Here is a 23,712-nt window from a genome sequence, read left to right on the forward strand (position 1 = left end):
AACATCAGAGTCTCTTGGTGGACAGGAGCACCCATCTCCCCCTCATCACCCTGGCCCAGGGCCAGGCCAGAGCACCTATATTTTGCAATGTCACACAGAGTCTGACGCAAGTGCTGGCTGGAGGAGCACCTGCTCGGTGGAGCAAGTGGCTCCAAGATGCCTCTGCACAGGAAGGCTATGTCTCCCTCAAGGCCCCACCCCTTCCTCTTCCTCCCGAGGACAGGCTCTTGCATTTTTTTCCTTCATGATTTTTATAAATCAAGACATGCTCTTTGTAGACAATTTGCAAGGGATGTAAAAACATACAAGCAGCACCTTCAAATTACTTGCAATCTCACTCCTCTGAAGTCATCAATGTTAACACCTCAACATTTTCCCCTCTGTGAACATCTCCACCTAGCACATGCACAAGTTTATATTTTATCACAGTAAATATACAATTTCATATTCTTTTCACTAAAAATAGCATAAGCAGGTGGACAATGAAAAAGGTCTTACTACATGTTATCCAACAGCCTTTTTCATTTCCTCTTTTGCAAGCTGTCAGCTCACGCTGCTTGCCCATTTACCTTCTGGCTAAACCAAACACTCGCTTGGGACCAGCTCATGATGAGCATACTTTACTTCTACCATTTATTTTTAGGAAATGAGAAAAATTCCATTCCAAAGCCATAAAGCTTTGATTTACCAACATCCTTACATTAAAAGAGAAGTGGACAGTCTTATGTTCAATATTTAGAAACGACAAGGGTAAGGGCCTGCAGCAAGTGCCCAGCATGGGGCCGGAGAAATGCGCACATCTTCACGTTTACCACACCAGGCAGCCTAAGAACGAAGGTCACTCAGCCCAGACGCAGGTCTCCAGATGACGCCCCACCCTGCCACCTGTTCCGCCTGTGTCTCTCTACACAGATGCATTTCTGCCAGCTGCTGAGAACTTCTTCATTAAAAGGCATGTGCTGGGTGCTAAGATTTTCATATTTTTTCAAACTATGCTTGGAATTCAAAAATTATACGTCATTAAACTACATGCCCAACTCCTGGCCCACACAGATGAAAGTGTTAGTGTTACTGTCGGTGATTCCTGGACTATGTGGTAATTTAAACACTTCTTAGAAAGAAAAAGCCTCATCACAACTCAGTCAGCAGTAGAAAAGGGTGAGTCACATTCTGTTTTTAGTGCATGATGTGACAAGACCCTACTACCACAGAAGTACTCCCGCAAAAATTCTTTGAGATACAAAGCAAAAACCAAGGGAATGATTCAATAGATATGAAGGAAACACTCTCCTAGAGAAACATGACAAGCTGAATCGCAAAAGGGAGGCAGGAAATTAAAACAGCAAACGTCATACATGGGAGCCAGGGAACTCCCTAAATGATGCTGCAGACACTTTCCCCTAGAGAGAAGATATTGTCAAAGTCATGTGAGTGGGTCCCCAAAAGGACTCAACTTTCTAAAAACCAAAGGGAATCTATAAAAAGGGAGCAAACATCCAGTGTATTAGGCTCTAAAGGACCAAGAGTTAATTTATTTTTCCACTAAAACATCTGCATCTACGTTTACTAACTGGAAGTCCGCTCCCCCTTGTTAATGTCCTGCTTGCAGGGGCTTCCGGGGTAGCTGCCGTTAAGAACTGCACCTGGAATACTGATTAGGCAAGTGTGAAAAAATCAAGCGACCATCCCATGGCAGACGTTCACAGCAGTCTGCACGCATGGGAGAAAACCCCTTTGTAGGCCTCCTGGAATCCGAGAAAAGGATGTACCATGGGTAAGAAAGACACCCTGTCCTCTGTACGAGAGGGATGAGGAGCTGCTGGGAGGCCAACTGAGAGACAAGCAAGTGGAAGGCTTGGGGCAGGCAGGGCTCCACAGATTCTCTGCTGTTTTGCCCCACACAAACACTGCACCACTGCACTCCAGCCTGGGCAACAGAATCCTGTCAGTCTCTGCGTCCTCCATATGTTCATATAGGCCATGAAAGCTAAGAATTCTCACGGCCACATTCAAGCTCGGGTAAGAGATAGACTGGGAAAAACAACCTTTAAAAGATCCATACCACACATAACATCCTGACACTACAACCCTTTTATGTCCCTAAGGACACTTTTTTTTTTTTTTGAGGCAGAGCCTCGCTCTGTCGCCCAGGCTGGAGTGCAGTGGTGTGATCTTGGCTCACTGCAACCTCCGCATCCCAGGTTCAAGAGATTCTCGTGCCTCAGCCTCAGAGTAGCTGGGATTACAAGCATATGTCACCATGCCTGGCTAATTTTTGTATTTTTTGTAGTGATGGGGTTTCACCATGTCGGCCAGGCTGGTCTCAACCTCTTGAGCTCAAGCAATCTGCCTGCCTCAGCCTCCCAAAGTGCTGGGATTACAGGCATGAGCCACCACGCCTGGTTCCTAAGGGAACATTTTTTGAACATAATGAATGATTTACATCTTAAACCCATTTCATTTTCAGACCTCCACAAAAGAATCCCAACTGCCCACCAGTGACAAAAATTTGGCATTACCTGTTGCAGGGAAAAAACAAGACAGTAGGAAGACGATCGACCATAAATTCCCAAGGAAGGTCATTCTGAGACACGTCAATCCTGGTAAAGGGAAAGAACAGAAATGGCAGATGATCAGCTCAAGAAACGCCAACTTCAAAGAACCTTCTCAGATAACTTCAAGAACCTGGTGCATTTTTTACACCCCACATTGGGCTAGTCCCTTCTCGATGAATGTACTACCAGGTGTGAGCTGGGCGCTGATACTTCCAAGACATACAACATTCTACTACGTGGGCGCTTTCCACTGAGTGGCAATGTGATGTCCTGAAAGTAAAAATGAACTTGCAGAAAATGCCGCACTGACACCTGAGGAGTCATTCACTCCTCACCTGACAGGATCTAGCAAAGTATTTTAATCCCTGAATAGCTCTGGGAAAAGAAAGGAAATCACTGAGCAAAATACATCAAGCCCCTCTGAAGATGGAAAATTATACCCTCTTTATGTTGTAAATCTGGATAGAGGCCAAAAACAGCCTATTTTCTTAGCAGATTTGACATTAATTTTCTAATACAGAAAATGACATCTGTACTAACTCACCCAGCCTGTGCTCAATCACTGTGGGAGCTAACCGCAACTGCTCTAGAGGCCTGCCCCGGGCAGCTGGCACACAGCTGGGCACACAGCTGGGCGCCCACACTCGGGCTAAGCAGACATGGAGCCACAACAGCATCCTTGATGGAAGGGGCTGCATCCTCCTTGCGGAGGGGCTATTCAGCTACTATTCATAAACAGTGCACACAAAAGATGAACATGTTTTCAATCATTACCTTGACAGAAGTTTTTAGAAAGCATAACTGGGGGAGTGAGGGTACGGTGTCATGTATGTGTCCAAAAGGATGAAATTTGCTTTTCAAAAAATGGCACAACCAGGCTGAGCACAGGGGCTCACGCCTGTAAACCCAACACTTTGGGAGGCCGAGGTGGGTGGACTGTTTGAGCCCAGGAGTTCGAGACTAGCCTGGGCAACATGGGGAAACCCTGTCTCTACAAAAAATTGGCCGGGTATTCTGGCACATGCCTGTAGTCCCAGCTACTTGGGAAGGTGGGAGAATCACCTGAACCTGGCAGGTTGGGGCTGCAGTGAGCTGTGACTGCACCACTGCATTCCAGCCTGGGCAACAGAGTGAGACCCTGTCTCAAAAAAACAACAACGCCGGGCGTGGTGGCTCACGTCTGTAATCCCAGCACTTTAGGAGGCCGAGGCAGGCAGATCAAGAGGTCAGGTGATCGAGACCTTCCTGGCTAACGCGGTGAAACGCCACCCGTCTCTACTAAAAATACAAAAAGTTAGCTGGGCATAATGGCGGGCGCCTGTAGTCCCAGCTACTCGGGAGGCTGAGGCAGGAGAATGGCATGAACCCGGGAGGCGGAGCTTACAGTGAGCTGAGATTGCACCTCTGCACTCCAGCCTGGGCAACAGAGCAAGACTCCATCTCAAAAAAAAAACAAAAACAAAAAACAACAACAGCAACAAAAGGCATAACCAAATGAAAACCATTTACCAAAAGTTTACTAACAAAACAGCACTCCTGCCTCACCTGTGCCAGCCTACCTAAAACATTAGTGTTCCTTTCTAAACAAGTGGGACTGAACACTATATTCCATAATTAAATGCTTTTTCTCACTTGATTCTTACTTCAAAGAAAGCAAACTATAAAATTAAAACATTGTAAAAATCCACTCAGAATTCCATTGGGCTAAATAAGGCCCCCCTTTCTTATGCAGGCTGCAGGCTTGGTCTATATGCTTACTTTTTTTTTTTCTGAGACACAGTCTTGCTCTGTCGCCCAGGCTGGAATGCAGTGGTGCAATCTCAGCTCCCTGTAACCTCCGGCTGCTGGATTCAAGTGATTCTCCTGCCTCAGCCTCCTGAGTAGTTGGGACTACAGGCACGTGCCGCCACACTTGGCTAATTTTTTATTTTTAGTAGAGACAGGTTTTCACTATGTTGGCCAGGCTGGTCTCGAACTCCTGGCCTCAGGTGATCCGCCCACCTCGGCCTCCCAACATGCTGGGATTACAGGCATGAGCCACTGCACCTCGCCTATATCCTTACATATTTTTAAGAAGAGTTGTCATATATTTCATACTCTGTTCTTTTCCATTAACTGTATGAAAAGCACTGTTAAAGGATAAAAATTCCATTAAATGCCCAGCCATAATTTACTTAAACATTCATCTCCTGGTGGATATAAACAATGCTATAATGATGAGCTCATGCTTCTTTGGAATTCCTATTCCATTACTTCTCCAAAGTAAAATTAACTGGGTCAAAAATGTGTTAACTGTTTTTATTGATTTCTTGTAAATGTTGCCAAAATGCTTTCCAAAAAAGTTATGGCAATGTCCTCATTCCATTAGATACATCTGACTGCAGTTTCCATTTTATTTTATCAACACAAGATTCTGTCACTTAAAACCACTGATTAATATGTTAAATGATACTTTGTCACTGTTTTAATTTACATTTATTAGGTTATAATTTCCCCACTTGTTTATTTACTCTCTCCTCTTAAAAGAAAAACCTGCTCACATCCTTTGCTCAGAATGGAATCTGTCTCAGCCATCTTCTAAACCATTTTAATTTCCGGGGAGGCTGGAGTATGAATGCCTGATTTAATCCTGGCCCCTCATTTGCAGCTTGAAACTCTGGGCAACTTGTCGAATCTTTCTATGTCTCAGTTTCCTCCTCAATACAAACAGCACTTTCTTTTTTTAACTAGAGTGCCTTCACTAAGCGTCGCAAGGACTCAGTCAGGTAATATGTATATCAAAAACTCTCCCAACATAGTAACTCCTCAGATTTGGCTCTAATTATTACTTACAGTGCATATAACAGGTGACACAGAGACACTGGAAAATATATTAATGGTCCCCCTTTTTGTCTGCTTTCCCTGTTTTCACTGCACGTATTTCTAGTGGAATCTGTCCATTTTTCTCTCTTTATTTTTCCAACTGCTTCCACTTTGGAAAGTTTCCATCTCCCAGAGGAATCAGCAAATCCTAGTTTTTGTTTTGATTTTTTTATATTTAACTCTTATCTATCTGTAGGGTTTTGGGGGAGGTGGGGGGTTAAATGTGAATAGTTTTCCTCACCCAAAACTGCTTACTACCCCATCTAAAGACTCTGTATTTGAGCCTTCTTTTTCCAAAAAATATTTTTAAAAATTTTGTTTACTCAAAAGCGCACATACAGTACCCATGGAATCACAATACCAGAATGTGGATATCTATTGGTCTTTCCTTTTAATTTCACAAATGAGATAAACCAGGGCTGGTGGAGAGATCTGCTTGGGATCCCAGGACCCACTGGCATTGCCTGGGGCAACTGTCCCATGGTATTCCACGGGGCCATCCTGGCAACCAGGTCAGTGCTCTCCCCACAGAACTGCACTCAGCCACCTACGAATCTAGTCAGGGCTAAACATCAACATCATGGAAGGAACACTCAGAATTCATGAGGAAAAGTTCAGTTTCAAAGAGGCTTTGCTCATGGCTTCAACCTGACAATTAAATTCAGCCAAGTCCTACCAAAGGTTAATGGAAAATGGGCAGACCCTCACACACCATATGGCTAAGCTGCAAATAAGAGTGAAAATGGGCATACAGCCCAAAGCGCTGCAGAAGAGGCCTGCTTACCTTGCCACAGTGAATGTGTCCATGGGCAGGTTCCGAGCTAGCTGGATGAAGATGTGATTGAGGGATGGACAGAAGCCGCACCACGGAGCATAATAGAGCAGGAGAACGTCCTGTGGGAAGGGGAAGACAGATGTTACTTGCACCGGGAAATGGGCTCTTCTTCATTTCTTGCCTCATTGCTTAGAATCTAGCAAGCACACGAAAAATGCTACCTATGCAAATATTACAGTGAAAATTTTCATCTTTAGGTCTTTCCAATACTGTGCTTTCTGGAGCACTTTTCTGAAATTTAAAAACCACATGTAATTCATTCACGGTCCATAATTGGGCCATCACGTGGTTACTCTTCTATACATCAAAAACAGCTGCTCACCCCAACAACTGTAGTTTGGAAATTATTTTAAGAGGGACAGATGGCTTAATTTTTGCCTCTCATGACTCCATACCTGTTTTTGAAGGACTACTTCCCAAAAGGTATCAGTTGTCACTTCAGTGATTAAATGCTGAGACGGGAACTGGGCAGAGCCACTTCCAATGAGATGCCTTTTCAAGGGACTATAGAGAACGCTGAAGTTTTGAATAAAAGACTCTAAAAATAAAGAGAAAATGAGATCAACTCTCCTCTAGATACAAAGAGAATAGCTGGCCTACTTTTAAACTCCACATTTTAAAAACTCAAATGACTTCATAGGCTCACATTTTTAACATTTCACCTATCAGCAAAACCCTAAACAAAGCTGCCCAGGTGGCATCAGGTTTAGCTCTGGTAGTATTAACTCAGCAGACAGTAATGTGGATAACAAAACACTATGCAGTGTTAGATGCTCTAATATTCATAGACTATTCTTTTTTTAAAAGGACTGGTCCACAAATAGACACCAAGTGAGACTGTATAAATCATCAACAAGCCACAATCTTTTCAAGAAATTTCACCCTATAATACTAAGACCTTTAAGCTTAACCACAAATGTGACAACTGCACAAGCTACAGTAGTGTGGAATGTGTTTAAATGCTCATTAATTTGAAGACAAGGAGCTACAGTTTTTTGTTTCCTTTATTAAGTTTCTTTTTTAAAAGGTTAAGAAAAAATTATATGTAGTGGAAAAATACATAAAACCCATAATAATCAAAAACCTGATTTGAACCAACAGTTTTACCACAAATTCTGCCATCTTCAGAGTCCTTTGCTTCATCTGAAACAATACTAATTTGAATTTCACTTTTTTTTTTTTTTTTTTTAAAGAGACAGGGTCTCACTCTGTTGCCCAGGCTGGAGTACAGTGCTGCAATCATAGCTCACTGTAGCCTTAAACTCCTGGGCTCAAGCGATCCTCCTACCTCGGCCTCCAGAGTAGCTGGGACTACAGGCGTCCACCACTGCACTCAGCTAAAGTTTCAGTTCTTTTTCTTTCTTCTAACTCCCTCCATTTTGAGGTGCAATGGGCAATGCAGCGTGCAGAATGGAAGAGGAAGTGAAGAATGTCATGTGAATACTAAAGAGAATTCATGATCAGCATCTGAGTAACACTTAGTTGGCTATGTTTTTGAAACATGAAACCAAGAATTATTTCCTAATCTGAATAAAGCCTAAATTCTGAAACTGGCCTAGAGACAGCTGATTTATGAGTTAAATCTCTAAACCAACAATGACACACAGTAGGTGTTTTTTACAAGCTCCCTAAGAATTCTGTCACTAACTGCAGGACAAAGAACAGCTAGGCTAAACATTTCAGAGAAGATACAGAAGATGGAAAGAAATCTAAAGAAGGCTTCTTTCAATTACCCTTAAATTCAAAGTGAACACATTATGAGGTCATTAAACACTTGAGCATTACTGAATGGAATTCAGGAAAATCTAATACAGACTACCTCAAAAATACATGCTTGTAGGAACACTGACCCCATTTCTCTGGAGTCTCTTTCCCATTTAAAAAAAAAATGCTTGTTTCATTTTAAGAAAGCTCAACACATCAAAATGACTTTAGATAACATGAATTGGGAGTAATCTATAATATCGACAGATTATGCCCTTCAAAAAGTGACTGGTCACAGGGTTCTTTTACACAGTGAGGAACTCTTGGATTTATAATATGTAACTTGATATAGAAAAATCAATATTTACATAAAGCCTTTTCACAAATGTGTCTAATGTAAGAAACAAGCTTCACCTGGATTTGAAAGAGGATGGCTAAAAAGACTCATATGTAGAAGCTCTGAGTCTACTGTTGAGTTCATACTTTAAAACTTGAAATGAAAGGTTTCCTTCCCTACCAAATTCCTCCTTTCTCCATTCGGCATACACTGACCCTCCCTCCCATTTCCAATGAGGCTGAACTAACGTGGCTTTTGAATTCTCACTTCATTGTGTGTAGTCAAGGGCATCAGCAAATTCCTGGGAACAGGCCAGTGTGGGTCAGCCCATTGTTGCTGCCAAGTCCCAGGGGCAAGCTCTGGGTGCTTTCTCATCATGGAGCCTTACTCCTCAAAAAGTGGGTTTTGCTGGTTTGCGACTGACACTTATTTATTTGCACTTTACACTTGTTACAGTGTAGGTACCCCAGGTCCCAGCAATATTACTCAGTACATTATGAAACAGCAGCAGAACAAATTAGGTCTGGTGGCCTTGATCCTTAGACATTTAAGCCTATGAGACAAAAAGGGAGGCAAGGCGGCTCTACTTCCTTCTTCACTGCTCTCTTTTTTTGGAGACGGAGTCTCGCTCTGTCGCCCAGGCTGGAGTGCAGTGGCACGATCTCTGCTCACTGCAAGCTCTGCCTCCCAGGTTCACGACATTCTCCTGCCTCAGCCTCCCGAGTAGCTGGGACTACAGGCGCCCGCCACCGCGCCCGGCTAATTTTTTTGTGTGTGTGTATTTTTAGTAGAGACGGGGTTTCACCACATTAGCCAGGATAGTCTCGATCTCCTGACCTCGTGATCCACCCGCCTCGGCCTCCCAAAGTGCTGGGATTACAGGCGTGAGCCACTGCGCCCGGCCACTGCTTTCTCTTTAAGCTCCTTTAGAACAAAGCTGCTGTCAAGGCTCACTTTCATCAGCCCCTAGGACATCCCACCAGAATAGCTCTCCACCTCCCTGCCTGTTCTAGTCCCCAAGTCCCCACTGCCTGCAGCTGGTTCTACCTTAGACATGTGACAGAAATCGCCAATTTAGAAAGTGGGACTCTTACCCCCACCATGGGCTAAATGACAAACTTATCCAAAATTCAGAGTGAGGAAGTTTCTGTTCCATTTAATAGACAAAATTAGCTTCTTTGAAAATTATGACCGATGGTGGTCTAAAGACTTAAAATGAGCTACGAAGGTGACATCACCCCACAACTAAATGTAATGAGAGCCATCAATAAAATTTACCCATATGAAGTCAAGCAAAATGTACAATGCTTGGGGAAATAAACTGCCTGCAGTACCTAGGGTGAGCTTCATCAGTGCTTGCTTTGGATCCAAGATGTAATGAGACTCTTCTTTCACGTCAACAATTGCCGCAAATTCTTTCACCTGAGTGGAGCTCGGAGCACCCAGTCTCTCTGCATATAACCAAAACAAATTTGAATCCAAAAGGTAGATGTTGAGAGTCTTGTTGGTTCTGCAGCTCAGGCCTGTGAAGTTTGTGCTAGTCATGTCCACTTCTGGAAAGAGATACCTGTTCTCCTCAATGTGAGGAACGGAGCTTGGGGCATCAACCTCACATTTCTTCTCAAGGGAAGAAAATGCAACAGTAGGGGCTTCAAAGACACCTTGTTCAGAGTCGATGAAGCCTGACACACCCCTGCTTATGGTCCTGCAACATGCAGTGTAGTAGCTGAAGGGGCTATAGGAAGTTAAAAAATTGCTGCATTCTATGCTGTCTGATGCCACATGATAAAAGGTCTGCTCCTTGAGGTAGAAAGAATCCAGAGCTGCTGCCATTTCAAAAAAGCTGCACTGTGGCACGCTGACCGAGCTCGGCTTCATGCCCCCGGAGGTCTGGTTGACACAGAGTTCACAGACGTTGTGGGTCCTGGAGAAGGAGTGCCACTGGGGCAGCACCACAGTGTTGCAGCAGGGGGACGCTGTGATCGGTGGCGGGTCTGGCAGCTGTGCCGGCACTTCCAGGGCCAGGGACTCCAGCACTGGAGCATCCACCCGCCGCAGGTGCTGAAGGAGACGCTCCACCACCTGGTCCCCATGACAGTTGTTGTACTCCAAGGCCACTTCGGTGATCTGAAATACAGGGCAGAGTTGGTGAAGGGCTTGGGGATGACTGAGGGACTAGCACCCCGTTAGCCACGTTTCACTTTCTGCAATTTCAGTTATCCATGGTCAACTCTGGTTCAAAAATACTAAATGGAAAATTCCAGAAATAAACAAGTCGTAAGTTTTAAACTACACATCGCTCTGAGTAGTGTGATGAAATTTTTGCCATTACAAAAACTGCGAGCCATCCCTTTGTCCAGCGTGTCCATGCTGTGGATGCTACCAGCCTGTTACTTAGTAGCCAACGCAGTTATCAGATCAACTGCCTCAGTATCACAGTGCTTGTCTTCAAGTAACGCTTTATTTATTAGAAGGGCCCCCAAAGTGTAAGGATAGTGATGCTGGCAATTCAGATATGCCAAAGAGAAGCCAAAAATGCTTCCTTTAAGTGAAACGGCAAAAGTCTCAATAAGGGAAAAAAAAAAAAGGTAAGGTTGTTAAGATCTTCGGTAAGAACGAATCTTCTACCCATGAAATTGTGAAGAAAAGTGAAATTCGTGTGTAGTATATACAGGGTTCAGTACCATCTGTGGTTTCAGGCATTCATTGGGGGTCTTGGAACGTATCACCAAGAATACGCAGCGGGGTAGATGAGAGTGCAGGGGGAGATGGTTACTATATTTTTAAAAATACAACCCCAGGCATGGCACTCCTGGGCCAAATGGTACGCTGCCCATGAGATAAAACCTCCACACAATCTGGCCCGTTTGGCTTTCCAGTCTCACCCTACCCTCTTCAGAACAGACCAGGCCCTCCTGCAATGCCACACCTTTACAGAGTCCTGGCTGGAGACACCGGCTCCTCCATCTGTTCCCAAGGCCCAGCACCAGGGCAGCTGCTTCAGAGAAGCTAGTCCTACTCCCACTCCAGGAAGAGCTAGTTTTTGCACCTCCAGTGTCCCTGAGACCCCTTCTACAGTCTCACAAGCTTCTGCTGAGACATCCCTCTTCCCCACAAACTTACAGATCCTCACAGGCAGAAACCACATTGGATTTATCCTGCCATCCCCGGGGCCTAGCACAGGGCCAGGCACATAACAAATGCTCAGTAAACCCCTGATGAATGAGTGGCAGCTCAGGGTAATGCACACAATCCTCTGTCTTGGTGAGATTTGCCACTTTACCGTCAAGCCAGTATTGGCAATTTGAATTTATATTTTATTCTAAGATTCTTCCATTTCCAAAAAGAATATTTCGTTACCCACCTCCCATTCTGGTTACCTGAGAAAGACATGTAAGTTATAATCCAAAGGCATTTACTCTCTAAAACAGAAGAGTCTGTCAACTTGAATCAAATCTCACCACAGTTAGTTACAGGGTGCTGTCACTCAGGATTTTGTTTCGCTGTGTGTGTGTGTGTGTGTCTGTGTGTCTGCATGTGTAAAAAAATTCAATGAGTGTAATTTCCAATTTAAAAACACAAGTTTTATAAAAATAAAAATAAAAAAGTTTTATAACGTAATATTTATAGTTAATTCAAAACATACATATTTGTACACAAAAATAAATTGTTTCAATAGTTCTCGGCATAAAAAAAGTCACTTTATAACCCACCAGAAAACTACTGGGTCAAGAAAAGAAGTCACTTTAGACGATAGGCCAGTGCTTGAAATTTTATTTCCCCTGCACAAAAACATCTCAGTGGTTTTTGGATGAGGCTCTGACAGCATGCAGTACTAACAAGGTCAAGCCTATATAATCCGTGAAGAGCCCAGATGCCCTCTGGCCCCATCCTGGTACTGTTTTACATTCAAAGACGCAGTAATAGACAACTACTCCCACCCACTCCCACAAAAACCTCCATAAGACTTCACGATTTACTGTAATCTTTTACAGAAGTCCAAGTAGGAGATCAATAATTATATTATAGAGAAGAAAATTCCTTGAAAAATCTTTCTTCATCTCTTTTAGCTTCAGTATCTCATAAACAAAGCAGCCACGTAAAGAATATTTTTAATTGAAGAAAGTATTCTGTCTACAGCAATGCTTTTTTTTTTGAGACAGAGTTTCACTCTTGTTGCCCAGGCCGGAGTACAATGGCATGATCTCAGCTCACTGCAACCTCCACCTTCCAGGTTCAAGCAATTCTCCTGCCTTAGCCTCCCAAGTAGCTGGGATTACAGGCATGCATCACGACGCCCAGCCAATTTTTTCTATTTTTATTTCGCCTGGTTAATTTTTTGTATTTTTAAGAGAGACGGGATTTCACCATGTTGGCCAGGCTGGTCTCGAACTCCTGACCTCAGGTGATCCACCTGCCTCGGCCTCCCAGGGCTGTAATCCCACTGGGATTGTAAGCATGAGCCACCGCGCCCAACCAGCAATGCTTTTTTTTGAGATGGAGTTTTGCTCCAGTTGCACAGGCTAGAGGGCAGTGGCACCATCTTGACTCGCTGCTACCTCTGCCTCCCAGGTTCAAGCGATTCTCCTGCCTCAGCCTCCCAAGTAGCTGAGACTACAGGCGCACACCACCATGCCTGGCTAATTTTTGTATTTTTAGTAGAGACGAGGTTTCACTATGTTGGCCAGGCTGATCTTGAATTCCTGATCTCAGGTGATGTGATCCACCCTCCTCAGCCTCCCAAAGTGCTGGGATTACAGGCGTGAGCCACTGCGCCCAGCCAGCAATGCTCTTAAAGAGTTAGGCATTATCATTTTTCTCTTATGAAGGGGAATTTATGTTTCTATTCCTTTTACCTAACAGGCAGTTTTGAAAACACAACTCAACTTATGTCACATTCTGTGTATCACTTGATGTCATTTATTTCATGTGAATAATTAAGGAAATCTTGGCAAATAACTGTTCGCACAGTAGATGTTTCCTTCTATTTTCTTTAATCAGGGAAATCTGTGAGCCTGAACATGCTAACCATGCCTTTGCTTACCAGATTCAGACGATGTGAATGCCTCAAATAAACACCTTTAAAATAGAAAACAAGTCACGAAGACTCTCTGCTGGCTGAGGTAAGCATTTCCTTTGATTAACAAGTTGTGTAATACACACTGCGATGTCTTATAACCTCTCTAGAACTCTCTAGAGACACCAGGGTGTCAGTGGCCTCACGCCGGTGTCAGGATCTGTACTTTTGCATGTGTGTGTGGGTACACATGCAGGTATGCATGTGTGTAGAAGCAGCTACCCACTATGGGCTTGGTGCGGCCACCATATGGTCACTCCTGACTGGCATCCTACATGCACCACAGCACAACTGTCCAGAATGTCGGTGCTTGGTATGCCCCCAACTCTATTCCACTCACTCTAAGATGACCTCTCTCTTCTCAACAATGCAAGCATCCTCAAAGTTCTGCCCAATATTAGGCCTAAGGTGGTACTGAAAAAGTAAAGCCACCTAACTCTTTCATGGTCAACAAGCTAATGAATTTACAGCTCATCTTGCGTAAGTACAGCGTTCATCCTTCCCACCTTACCCAAAGGCTTCTTCATCTCTAGTCACTGTGTCACAGTTTCCCCGATCATAGACACTACTTTCCATCCTCCACCTCTACCACCCAAGTTCAGGTTCTTACTACTTCGCAGTTTTCTGGAACCCTCCTGCCAGAAAAACGTTCGTAATGATAACGCACAGCCCTGGCTGCATCTCTTCACTGTCAGTAAGACTTGTATGGGCCAGGTGCAGTGGCTCATGCCTGTAATCCCAACACTTTAGGAGGCCAAGGAAGACCGATCGCTTGAGCCCAGGGCTTTTGTAACCTGCCTGGGTAACATGGCGAAACCCCATCTCTACAAAAAAATACAAAAATTAGCCAGGCGTAGAGGCGTGCACCTGTAGTCCCAGCTACTTGGGAGGCTGAGGTGGGAGGATCACCCGAGCTCAGGAGGCAGTGAGCCGAGATCGTGCCACTGTACTCCAACCTGGGCAACAAAGGAAGACCCTAACTCAAAAAAAAAAAAAAAAAAAAAAAAAAAGAGAAGACAAAGACTTGGATGACTATGGTTAATCTTGAAATCCTCAGAGAAGTCCACAAGGCCCTCTCCTCCAAAGGCTTTTTCAAGATCTCTCCCCAGTTAGCCCTTCCTGCAGACCACAAAACCCGGCCTCCTTCCTAACACCTAAACCTGCAGCAACTCCCGTCCCTCATGTCTCTGCTCAGGGTCCTCCTTCCCGTAAGTTTTTCTCAACCCATCAAGACCCTGGCTGCCCCTACAAGTCCGTCTCGAATACTTCACCCATCCAAAGCCTCTGCTAACTCCTCCCCTGCCCGGAACCCCGCTTTCTGAGATGGCACCCTCCCTCCTCTGGTTCCTCCTGACCCTGGGCCTGATCGTCCTCTACTTTGAATTATAGGCAGGCTTTCACTCCCTGTACTGGACAAGCCTCTAAGACCACAGGACAAGATGGTGTCGCATCTATCCTTTCTCCCCTGGAGCTTCCCAGCACAGTGCTCAGTAAACATTTGCCAAACTGACCTGAAACAAAAAGGGAAATGTGCTGGACAGGCACTTTGCTTGTCTGAGTAATTCATAATACGGTGAGATGCCACCTCGTGTTCGGTCATCTCACCCACATGCTGAGGTTAAGGGAACGCACTCACCTCACAGAGACAATGGGAGTCCCAAAGAAAGGAGTCACAGGCAAAACCATGATAAAAAGGAGGCCTGTTGGTAGGTGGAGGATTTGCAGACTGCTGGAGGGGACACTCATTCAGAAACAACAGGCGAGAAACAGTCTTCCCACCAGGTGCCTAAATCCAACCACAACCCTCTGGGCAGAGGCTGTGGACTCCTGCCACAAAATACAACCCAGCCAGGACCCTGACACACCCAAACCAGACAGGAGAGAACTCTCCAAATCCACAACCACAGCCACACCACCTTGACTGAAAACCTTCCTTTCCTACAATGAGCTTTAAGGCTCTTAATATTAGATACAGTAAAGGCCTAGTCATTTGAAATGGTGCCTCAGTTCACAAAAGATCCATGTAGTGAAAATTTTCTAAAGAAACAGTTTTATTACTTTGAGTCCTCCCTAATTAGAGGGGAAGAAACAAAGCTATTTCATTTCTCTCCTCTTTCTTCCTCTAAGCCAAAGAGCAGCATTCATTCAGAATACTCCCCAGAGGGAATCATAACTTGAACAAAAAGACTCCAGCACAGCAAAGGGAGGGATCCAGCTGGGCGAGAAGTCCTGCCTCCCTGTCCCTCCAGGCAGGAGGCCAGGCCAGCGCTGAGGGGCTCAGGTCTGCTTAGCTGGCCAGTGGTACACTGGCTGTCTGAAATTGGTTTTGGCCAATTAAGGGATCCTTGAGGGAGTGAAAAAATAAAAACCTCAGTAAATGCAATTTTGCCACCCCAGGCTCGCTCTGCATACTGTGCCTGCTGTCTCTCCAGGCTCACTCTGCAAAATGTGCCTGCTGTCTCTGAGCGCCTCCAAATGCTCCGTGTGGAAAATAAACTCACGCCCAGAGCAGGCGCACCAGATGAAGCCGAAGACAGGCAGGAACAGCAGGCTCCGATGGCGCTGCCTCTGAAAACCACTCTGGCTTCTGCACGACAGGGAAGGTTCAGAGAAACAAGGTGTCCCAACATCGCTGCTGCTGCTCGCTCTCCTCTGCTGTCCTGAGGATGGCCAGGGCTGGCAGTCTGGCCAAACCCCCAAGACAATGGCATCTCCTAGGCCACACTAAACTCGGCCTGTGTTCCTGCCACTCCCTGTTTCACCCCCTAAACAGGAAGCTCAACAGCAGCCACATCAGAAGAGGGCATTTGGTCCTTCTCTGGAAGGGCACGGTGTGGCTTCCCTGCCTCTTCCCACTCACTCCAGACGCCAACAGCTGTCAATAAATATGGCCAGAGAGGCTGCGGCAGTCCCTGTCCTAGACACGGGCTCTCTCCTGCCCATATGGAGGGGCAAAGAGCAATGCTCAGAGCCACAGCTGCCCCTCCTGGCAGCCATTAGCTGCCAGAGTAAATGACTGAGTGTGGGATGAGAGGGGCCAGGTAGATGAGGCTTTCCTACTCCTCATGAAGTGCTTTTCACATCACAGCTCTTACCTCGTCTATTAAAGGATGACTTTCGGCCAGGGGATTAAAAGGTATGAACAGAAACAGCGCTGGTCCTTTCTTCAGCTCGTTATTCAGCAGGAGACTCTTGCCTCCGTGTGGCCACAGCCACCGAAAGAGCGTCTCCTGGTTTTCTAAGGCCCACTTACAGATGTTCTCAGCTGTGTAGTTCAGGACCTCCCTGGGGAAGACCTGTGAAGGACAAAGGCACAGAGGATAAAGGAGAGCTCATGAGGTGGGGCAAGCTCAAGGCACATCAGTGCTGTTCCAACCCCACCACTAAGGGTGAGAAAACCCAGGCGTGGAGCGGGGCCTGGCCCCACTGTGCAGCTAACACCCGCTTCTCCAGAGACAGCATTTCCTCACAAGTGGTTGAAAAAACAAAAGTGGTTGCAGGAGGTGACTTCCATATCGTGTGATTCATCTTTCTGCCTTGAGACAGACCCACCTATCAACAAATAATTCTCCCTGCCAGCTGGTGGCGATAACAACCTCTATCACCCTGTCCAAGGACAGGTATTAAACGTCACTGGGTATTCATAAAAGGACCAAGACATATCTAAGGGAACAGAAATTACAGAGTCAAGGATCATTTAGATTTTGACCTTGGTCCTTCAAATGCTGCCCCCAAGGGCAGCATGGAGCCTCCGTGCGGCACAGGCTGTCTGTTCTGCTCACCTGTATCCTCCGGGCCTAGACGAACACCAGGCACACAGCAGGAACTCAACACATGTCTTCAGCAATCAAAAATGACCTAAACTTGCACAAGGCCACGGATCATATTTTACATGTACGAATAAATGAAAGAGACACCTAGATTTTTTGCTTTGTTTTGCTATAAACAACCAATATATGTGAACATAAAATTATTTTTGAAATTCTAACAATTTAAATCACTGGCTTCAAACAGAACTACCAAAGGGGTGCTTCAGAGGGTTTTGAAAAATGAGATATTTAAAACTCCTCAAAACGAAGATTTAAATTGACTCATAACAGAGACTAACCACTGCTTGTGTTTTTAAAAATAATGGTATCCCAGTATTATTTCATTTGATAAAAGGAATTCTACTGCTACACAAACCAACCAACCTTAATCACTACCAAATCGAAGCAGTAAACCTGATATATTTTTCCATCTCATAGTCCTACCTTTCTTTCCCCATCTACTTTTAATTTCTTTCTCAGTACCCTTTACTATAAATAAATATATGTAGGCTGTGTAACATGCTAAAAATGAAGGATGTAGGAAAATGACAGATAGCAAAAGCAGATGATGTCAAAGCAGCTTAGGCAGAGGCACAAGGAGCGTAGGTGGGCAGCAGAGAAACAACCACAGCAGTGATTGTCAAGGTGGGACGATGGGAGTTTGAAAAACCATACTCAAACTACACTCAAACATTTCCATTTGGAAAACACAAAAATACATTTGACTTTTGGAATATAAACTGCAAGAAGTAAAGCACAGTATCTGGGCTACGAGAGATATGCAGAAGCCAGGGCGACTGGCAAGCAAGGGGGCACCCCTGGAGTGGGCCCAACAGCCCCTCTGAAGGCACAAGACTTAGACATTGTGCCAAGGGGGGCGCAGGTTTTAAAGGCTGGGTACACTGGGTGCAGGGAAATTGATCTGTATATGACCTGTAAGTTACTGACAGTGATGCGAGAGAGACAGAATACTTCAGGAAAGTCAACTCAGTGATGTGACTGAGGAAGCAGCAACAGAGTAGACGCATAGGACTGAGCAGGACACAGGTCAATGCTCAGAAGCAGCTGAGTTCAGGCTGCTCCACAGAAAGCAAATGAAATTGGGGAACAAAGGCGACAATGGAAAACTGAGGCTCTCTGGGATGAGAAGCCATCAACTTCTCACTGTGACTTGACAAGAACTTCAAAAATCCATTACATCAGCTAAGGAGAAAAGCATGTCACATTACTACTCATCATAAAAGAAACAGTTAAACACAGAACATCACTCAGTGGAAGCCTAGCTTCTGAAAACACGGGCTCAGAGTAACAATTCTTCAAGAGAGTAACTCTGCAATTTTATCCAAGAAGAAAAACTTTAAAGTCTGTACCAAAATCTAAGAATACAAATAAAGAATTTCTATACATTAATTTCAAGAGCCCTCTAATGCATGGGTTCTTAACCTGGAGCCTGGGCTCTAGGGTGGGGCTGTAAGAACTCTCCATCCATATATAAAATCATATGCGCTTTTCTAGAGAGTGTCCATAGATTTTAACCAATTCTCAAAGGAGTCTGTGACCTAAACAAGGTTAAGAACCACTGCGCTAACATAAACGTGATTTCAAAATACTTACAAGTGATGTGTTGAAATGTCTATGTAAATACACACTTCCAGAGTGTACTAAGGATACCAGTTTCGCAAGATGTTTATTTGTGATAACCCCAAATCGTACTGTTCCTAGGTAATCTGAAACAGAAAATTTTCCTTCATTAAAGAAAAGGCCTGTGCCTTAAAACAACCACAAAACCCAGTGATCAAGTCTTGAAGCACAAACCCCTGCAGCTAAGCTCCTTCTGGTAACCTAGCCTAGAGAGGGAAGGAAGAGGCGCTGAGGAACCTCCCCTCCTGAAACCGACCTCGGCCCCTCAGATGTCAAGCCTGCTTCTGAGAGGATGTCTCTAAGTAACGTCTCTGACAATCACTTGTGCTGAGGAGTCCCCTGTGTCCACCTATGATGGTCTGACCTGTCCCCATTGATCACAGGCTGAGGCACATGCTGTTCTCTTTGTCTGGACACTTCTTGTGGCTGGTTCCTTGTCATTACTCATCTCAGCTCCTACTTTCTGTGAGAAGCCTTCCTTGACCACCCCACCTAACAGCTAACATTCAGGGGAGAGAGTTTACAAAGGGAAACTGGGCTCCTGACCCATTCAGGTACTCTCTTTACCAATTACCCTATTTTTTATAGCACTTATTAACATCTGCATAATCTCATTCATTTATTTAGATTTCCTTTGGCTCAATGTCCTCTTTTTTTTTTTTTTTTTTGAGATGGAGTCTCGCTCTGTGGCCCAGGTTGGAGTGCAGTGGTGCGATATCGGCTCACTACAACCTCTGTCTCGTGGGCTCAAGCAATTCTCCTGCTTCAGCCTCCCAAGTAGCTGCAATTACAGGCGTGTGCCACCACATCCAGCTAATTTTTGTATTTTTAGTAGAGACGGGGTTTCACCATGTTGGCCAGGCCAGTCTCGAACTCCTGACCTCAAGTGATCTGCCTGCCTCTGCCTCCCAAAGTGCCAGAATTACAGGTGTGAGCCACCACACTCGGCCCAATTTCCTCTTCTGACTGTAATTTCTGTGAAATTAGAGACTTTGTTTCATGCTAGTATCCCAGCACCTACAGAAGTGCCGGGGTGTATAGTTAAGAGGTCAAAAAATATTTATTAAATGAACAAATCTAGCATATATAAAGACTTATCCAAATCAACAAGAAAAGGAAAATTGTTAACATGGACAAACCACAGAAAAGGAAATATGTATACATGGCTAATAATTACTGGAAATAAACTCAACCTCACTATCCCGAAAGGAAGCAAATTAAAACAAAAGACTACTTTTGACCCTCAAATTGCCCAGAATTTAAGACAAAGGAAACATCAAGTATTGATGAAAGTAAAGAAATGAGTATTTGACGTGATGCTGGTGGAAGAAGGCAAAAAGGCACAGCCACTCAGGAAAGCAGCTGCTGTACCGACTACAAGAACGGACACAGCTGGGATTTCCACTGCTAAGCATCCACATGTTTGTTAGGAGTCACATGCAAGGATATTCACCAAGAAACATTCTGCAAATGTTAAAAACAATGAGGCAGGACTATACACCACAAACAGAGGCTGAAAGAGTAGACTTTTGATGTTAACAAAAAAAAAAAAAAGAACTCACACTTATAAAAGTTATGTGTGTGTATGTGTGTGTGTGTATGTATGTATGTGTGTATATATATATATATATATATGTTTTTTCCCCTACAGGCACATATGTTTAGAAATGTATAAAGAATCTAAAAGGATAATGAAAGTGGTTTGATGTTAGAGAACGAACATCAACAGGGACCTTATCCTTATGTGTGAAGCTTTCATTTTTTTTCATGGAGTATAATATTTGTGTGATTATAAAGTATTTAGTGTTAAAGGAGGGTGAATAAGATACTGCAGAAAAAGGTACATTCTTTCCTATCCCCTTTTTGCTTTATTAGCACATGCTAAATAAAACATCAGTTAAACTACAGGCCAGGCGCAGTGGCTCATGCTCTTAATCCTAGCACTTTGGGAGGCCGAGGTGGGTGGACTGCCTGAGCTCAGAAGTTCAAGACCAGCCAGGCCAACATGGTGAAACCCTGTCTCTACTAAAAATATAAAAATTATCCAGGTGTGTTGTGGTGGGCACCTGTAATCCCAGCTACTTGGGAGGCGGAGGCATGAGAATCACTTGAACCCAGGAGGCAGAGGTTGCTGTGAGCTGAGATCCCAAGATCGTGCCACTGCACTCCAGCCTGGGCAACAGAGTGAGACTCTGTCTCCAAAGTAAATAAATAATTTTTTTAAAAAAAACAGTTAAACATCAAATATTACCAAATTATACACAAGTAGCTAAGATATAAAAATATTGAGGTGTTAAACCCATAAAGTTTCCAGTTTTATCCCATGACCCCACCTTTCAGTGGTGTGGTCCTCTCTCCCTCAGGTAAGGAGTGGCCGACAAGGATGAGGTCGGAGTGAATATGTCCCTACTGCCAGAGTCAATAATTTTTCATACAAATCTGATGAGTTTAAAATGGCACAAAACAAAAGAAATACAGGACAAATAAGCCAGGCTGGGGAAAGGGGACTGGAAACGGGAAGGCAGGGCTGAGGAGGCCTGGCACTGAGTAGGCCTTTTTGTATCTGACTCCTAGGGCCACAGTGATGTATCACACACCCTTCACACACTCCAAAATTAAACAGTTAAAACCAAGCGAGATGTGGCAAACCCAACGTGGAATACAGCACGTACAAATAACTCTAACTATTGCAAATGGGTAACACCATGGTGAATGGGATAGGAAGAAAGAACTAACCTAAGTAACTGGAAAATAGTATCTTGACTGGATGCTGTAAAACTAAAGGCAAAAAGAACTGTACATAAATGCTGTAAATCTAGGTAGTAAATGTGTTTCTTAAAGAGGTATAAGTTAGCAATTCTGAAACTATGAACTTATTTACTTCTTTGTGGTAAGTACATTATACATAATTACAGCCAGGACTCTCACTGTTGCAGTAAGAAGTTATATATTAATAAGAGAAGGCTAAAATAAACCCTGTGATGTTAAATTGAAATCAGACAGAATGAGTATAAACTTAAGGCTTTTGATACACACACACACACACACACACACACACACACACACACACACACACACACAGAGGGAGAGAGGGGATGGATAGAGAAATACAGATATATGCACATGTGTGGGTATAATACACTTCCTAGTTCTATCTACTGAGAAGACCTAGAAGTAATGACATCCTAATACCAAAGAGCATACCTAGCACGTAGATCTTGGTTTCTAAATGCCATTCTCCAGTAAAAGAAACCAGGGCCCTTGGAGAAGAGGTTGATTCCAGAGCTGGGGTGAAGAAAGTACAAGATAAGCCTGAAATATCTTGTATCAGAAGTAAAGAAGTGGGCTGGGCATGGTGGCTCACGCCTGTAATCCCAGCACTTTGGGAGGCCAAGGCGGGTGGATCACCTGAGGTCACGAGTTTGAGACCAGCCTGGCCAACATAGTGAAACCCCATCTCTACTAAAAATACAAGAATTAGCCGGATGTGGTGGCACACACCTGTAATTCCAGCTATCTGGGAGGCTGAGGCAGCAGAATTGCTTGAACCCAGGAGGTGCAGGTTGCAGTGAGCCGAGATTTTTCCATTGCACTCCAGCCTGTGTGACAAGAGTGAAACTCCGTCTCAAAAAAAATAAATGAAGTAAAGAAGTGCTCATAAAAGGATGGGGGTTTGTCCAAAGGACCCAGGAGCCAAGCTGAAGCCCTCCTAGTAGCCAAAGTTGGAAAAATTTGAGCAACAAAATAAACAATGACAGTACACAGAATAAGATAAATACCCATGACTCCATAATAATATTAATGAGAACAGTCAGCTCTTCTTTACGGGAGAATTCCACTAATAATGAAAAAAGAATGAAATAAACAGAAAATAACCATTTGAACACCAGAGTAATTTTTGCAGGCAAGTTCCACTGATGGAGGCTAAAATTCATGAGCAGAAGTTTGAGGATATATTTACATAGTGTCAAATGATCTTCCCCCAAGGTATTTATTTATTAATTACAAAGGAAGAGATAGTAACTTTTCAGTGGAGAAACACAGCAGACACTACTTTAACCAACTGATCAAAGTTAATGTCACCAGTAGGAGACACACTGACATCATATGAACCCCCTGATAAGAAGTGCTGAGAAGGACCTATTTCTATGGTATTGCTGTCAAAAGACATGACCTATTCCAGTCACAAGAAAACAGACAAAATTGAGCAATTTTCTACAAAATACCTGAGAAGTATTCTTCAGAAGTGTCAAGGTTATTATAAAGGACAAGGAAAGACAGAGGATTTGTCATAGGTTGAAGGAAACTGAGAAAAAAACCAACACATTGCGATATGGGATCCCAGACTGGATCGTGAAACAAAAACAGACACTAGTGGAAACATGGAGACAATTCAAATGAGGTCTGCAGTTTAGTGAATAGGACCGAACCAATGTTAATTTCTTTTTCTTTCTTTTTTTTTTTTTTTGAGACAGATTCTTGTTCTGTCGCCCAGGCTGGAGTACAGTGGTGCATCTCGGCTCACTGCAACCTTAAGTGATTCTCCTGCCTCAGCCTCCCGAGTAGCTGGGATTACAGGCATGCACCCCCATGTCCAGCTAATTTTTCTGTATTTTTAGTAGAGACAAGGTTTCACCATGTTGGCCAGGATGGTCTCGAACTCCTAACCTCAAGTGATCCACCTGGCCTCAGCCTCCCAAAGTGCTGGGATTACAGGTGTGAGCCACCACACCCAACTCTAACATTGACTTCTTAGTTTGTACAAAAACACCTAACAATTGGTTATGTAAGATGTTAACAATGGGGGAAACTGGCTAAAGACAGGCAATTATGGAACTCTCTGTTTTATTTTTCCAACTTTTCTCTAAGTATAGAATTAGTTGAAGATTTTT

General features: G+C 44.0%; 1 protein-coding gene across 4 annotated transcripts in view; it reads right to left on the reverse strand.

Annotated features, from left to right (window-relative positions):
* The window catches only part of TXNDC11 (thioredoxin domain containing 11), a 63,737-nt gene that overhangs the window by 2,544 nt on the left and 37,481 nt on the right, over positions 1-23,712 (reverse strand). For all 4 annotated transcript variants that reach the window (XM_008960355.5, XM_008960356.5, XM_055099461.2 and 1 more), the window contains 6 exons: positions 18,794-18,906; positions 16,466-16,666; positions 9,628-10,420; positions 6,648-6,790; positions 6,202-6,311; positions 2,520-2,600 (listed from right to left, as the gene is read on the reverse strand). In XM_008960355.5, coding sequence (XP_008958603.2) covers positions 2,520-2,600; positions 6,202-6,311; positions 6,648-6,790; positions 9,628-10,420; positions 16,466-16,666; positions 18,794-18,906 — 1,441 coding nt within the window. The remainder of the gene's footprint in view (positions 1-2,519; positions 2,601-6,201; positions 6,312-6,647; positions 6,791-9,627; positions 10,421-16,465; positions 16,667-18,793; positions 18,907-23,712) is intronic.

Source organism: Pan paniscus, chromosome 18, assembly GCF_029289425.2.
Source record: "Pan paniscus chromosome 18, NHGRI_mPanPan1-v2.0_pri, whole genome shotgun sequence".
Lineage (NCBI taxonomy): Eukaryota > Metazoa > Chordata > Mammalia > Primates > Hominidae > Pan > Pan paniscus.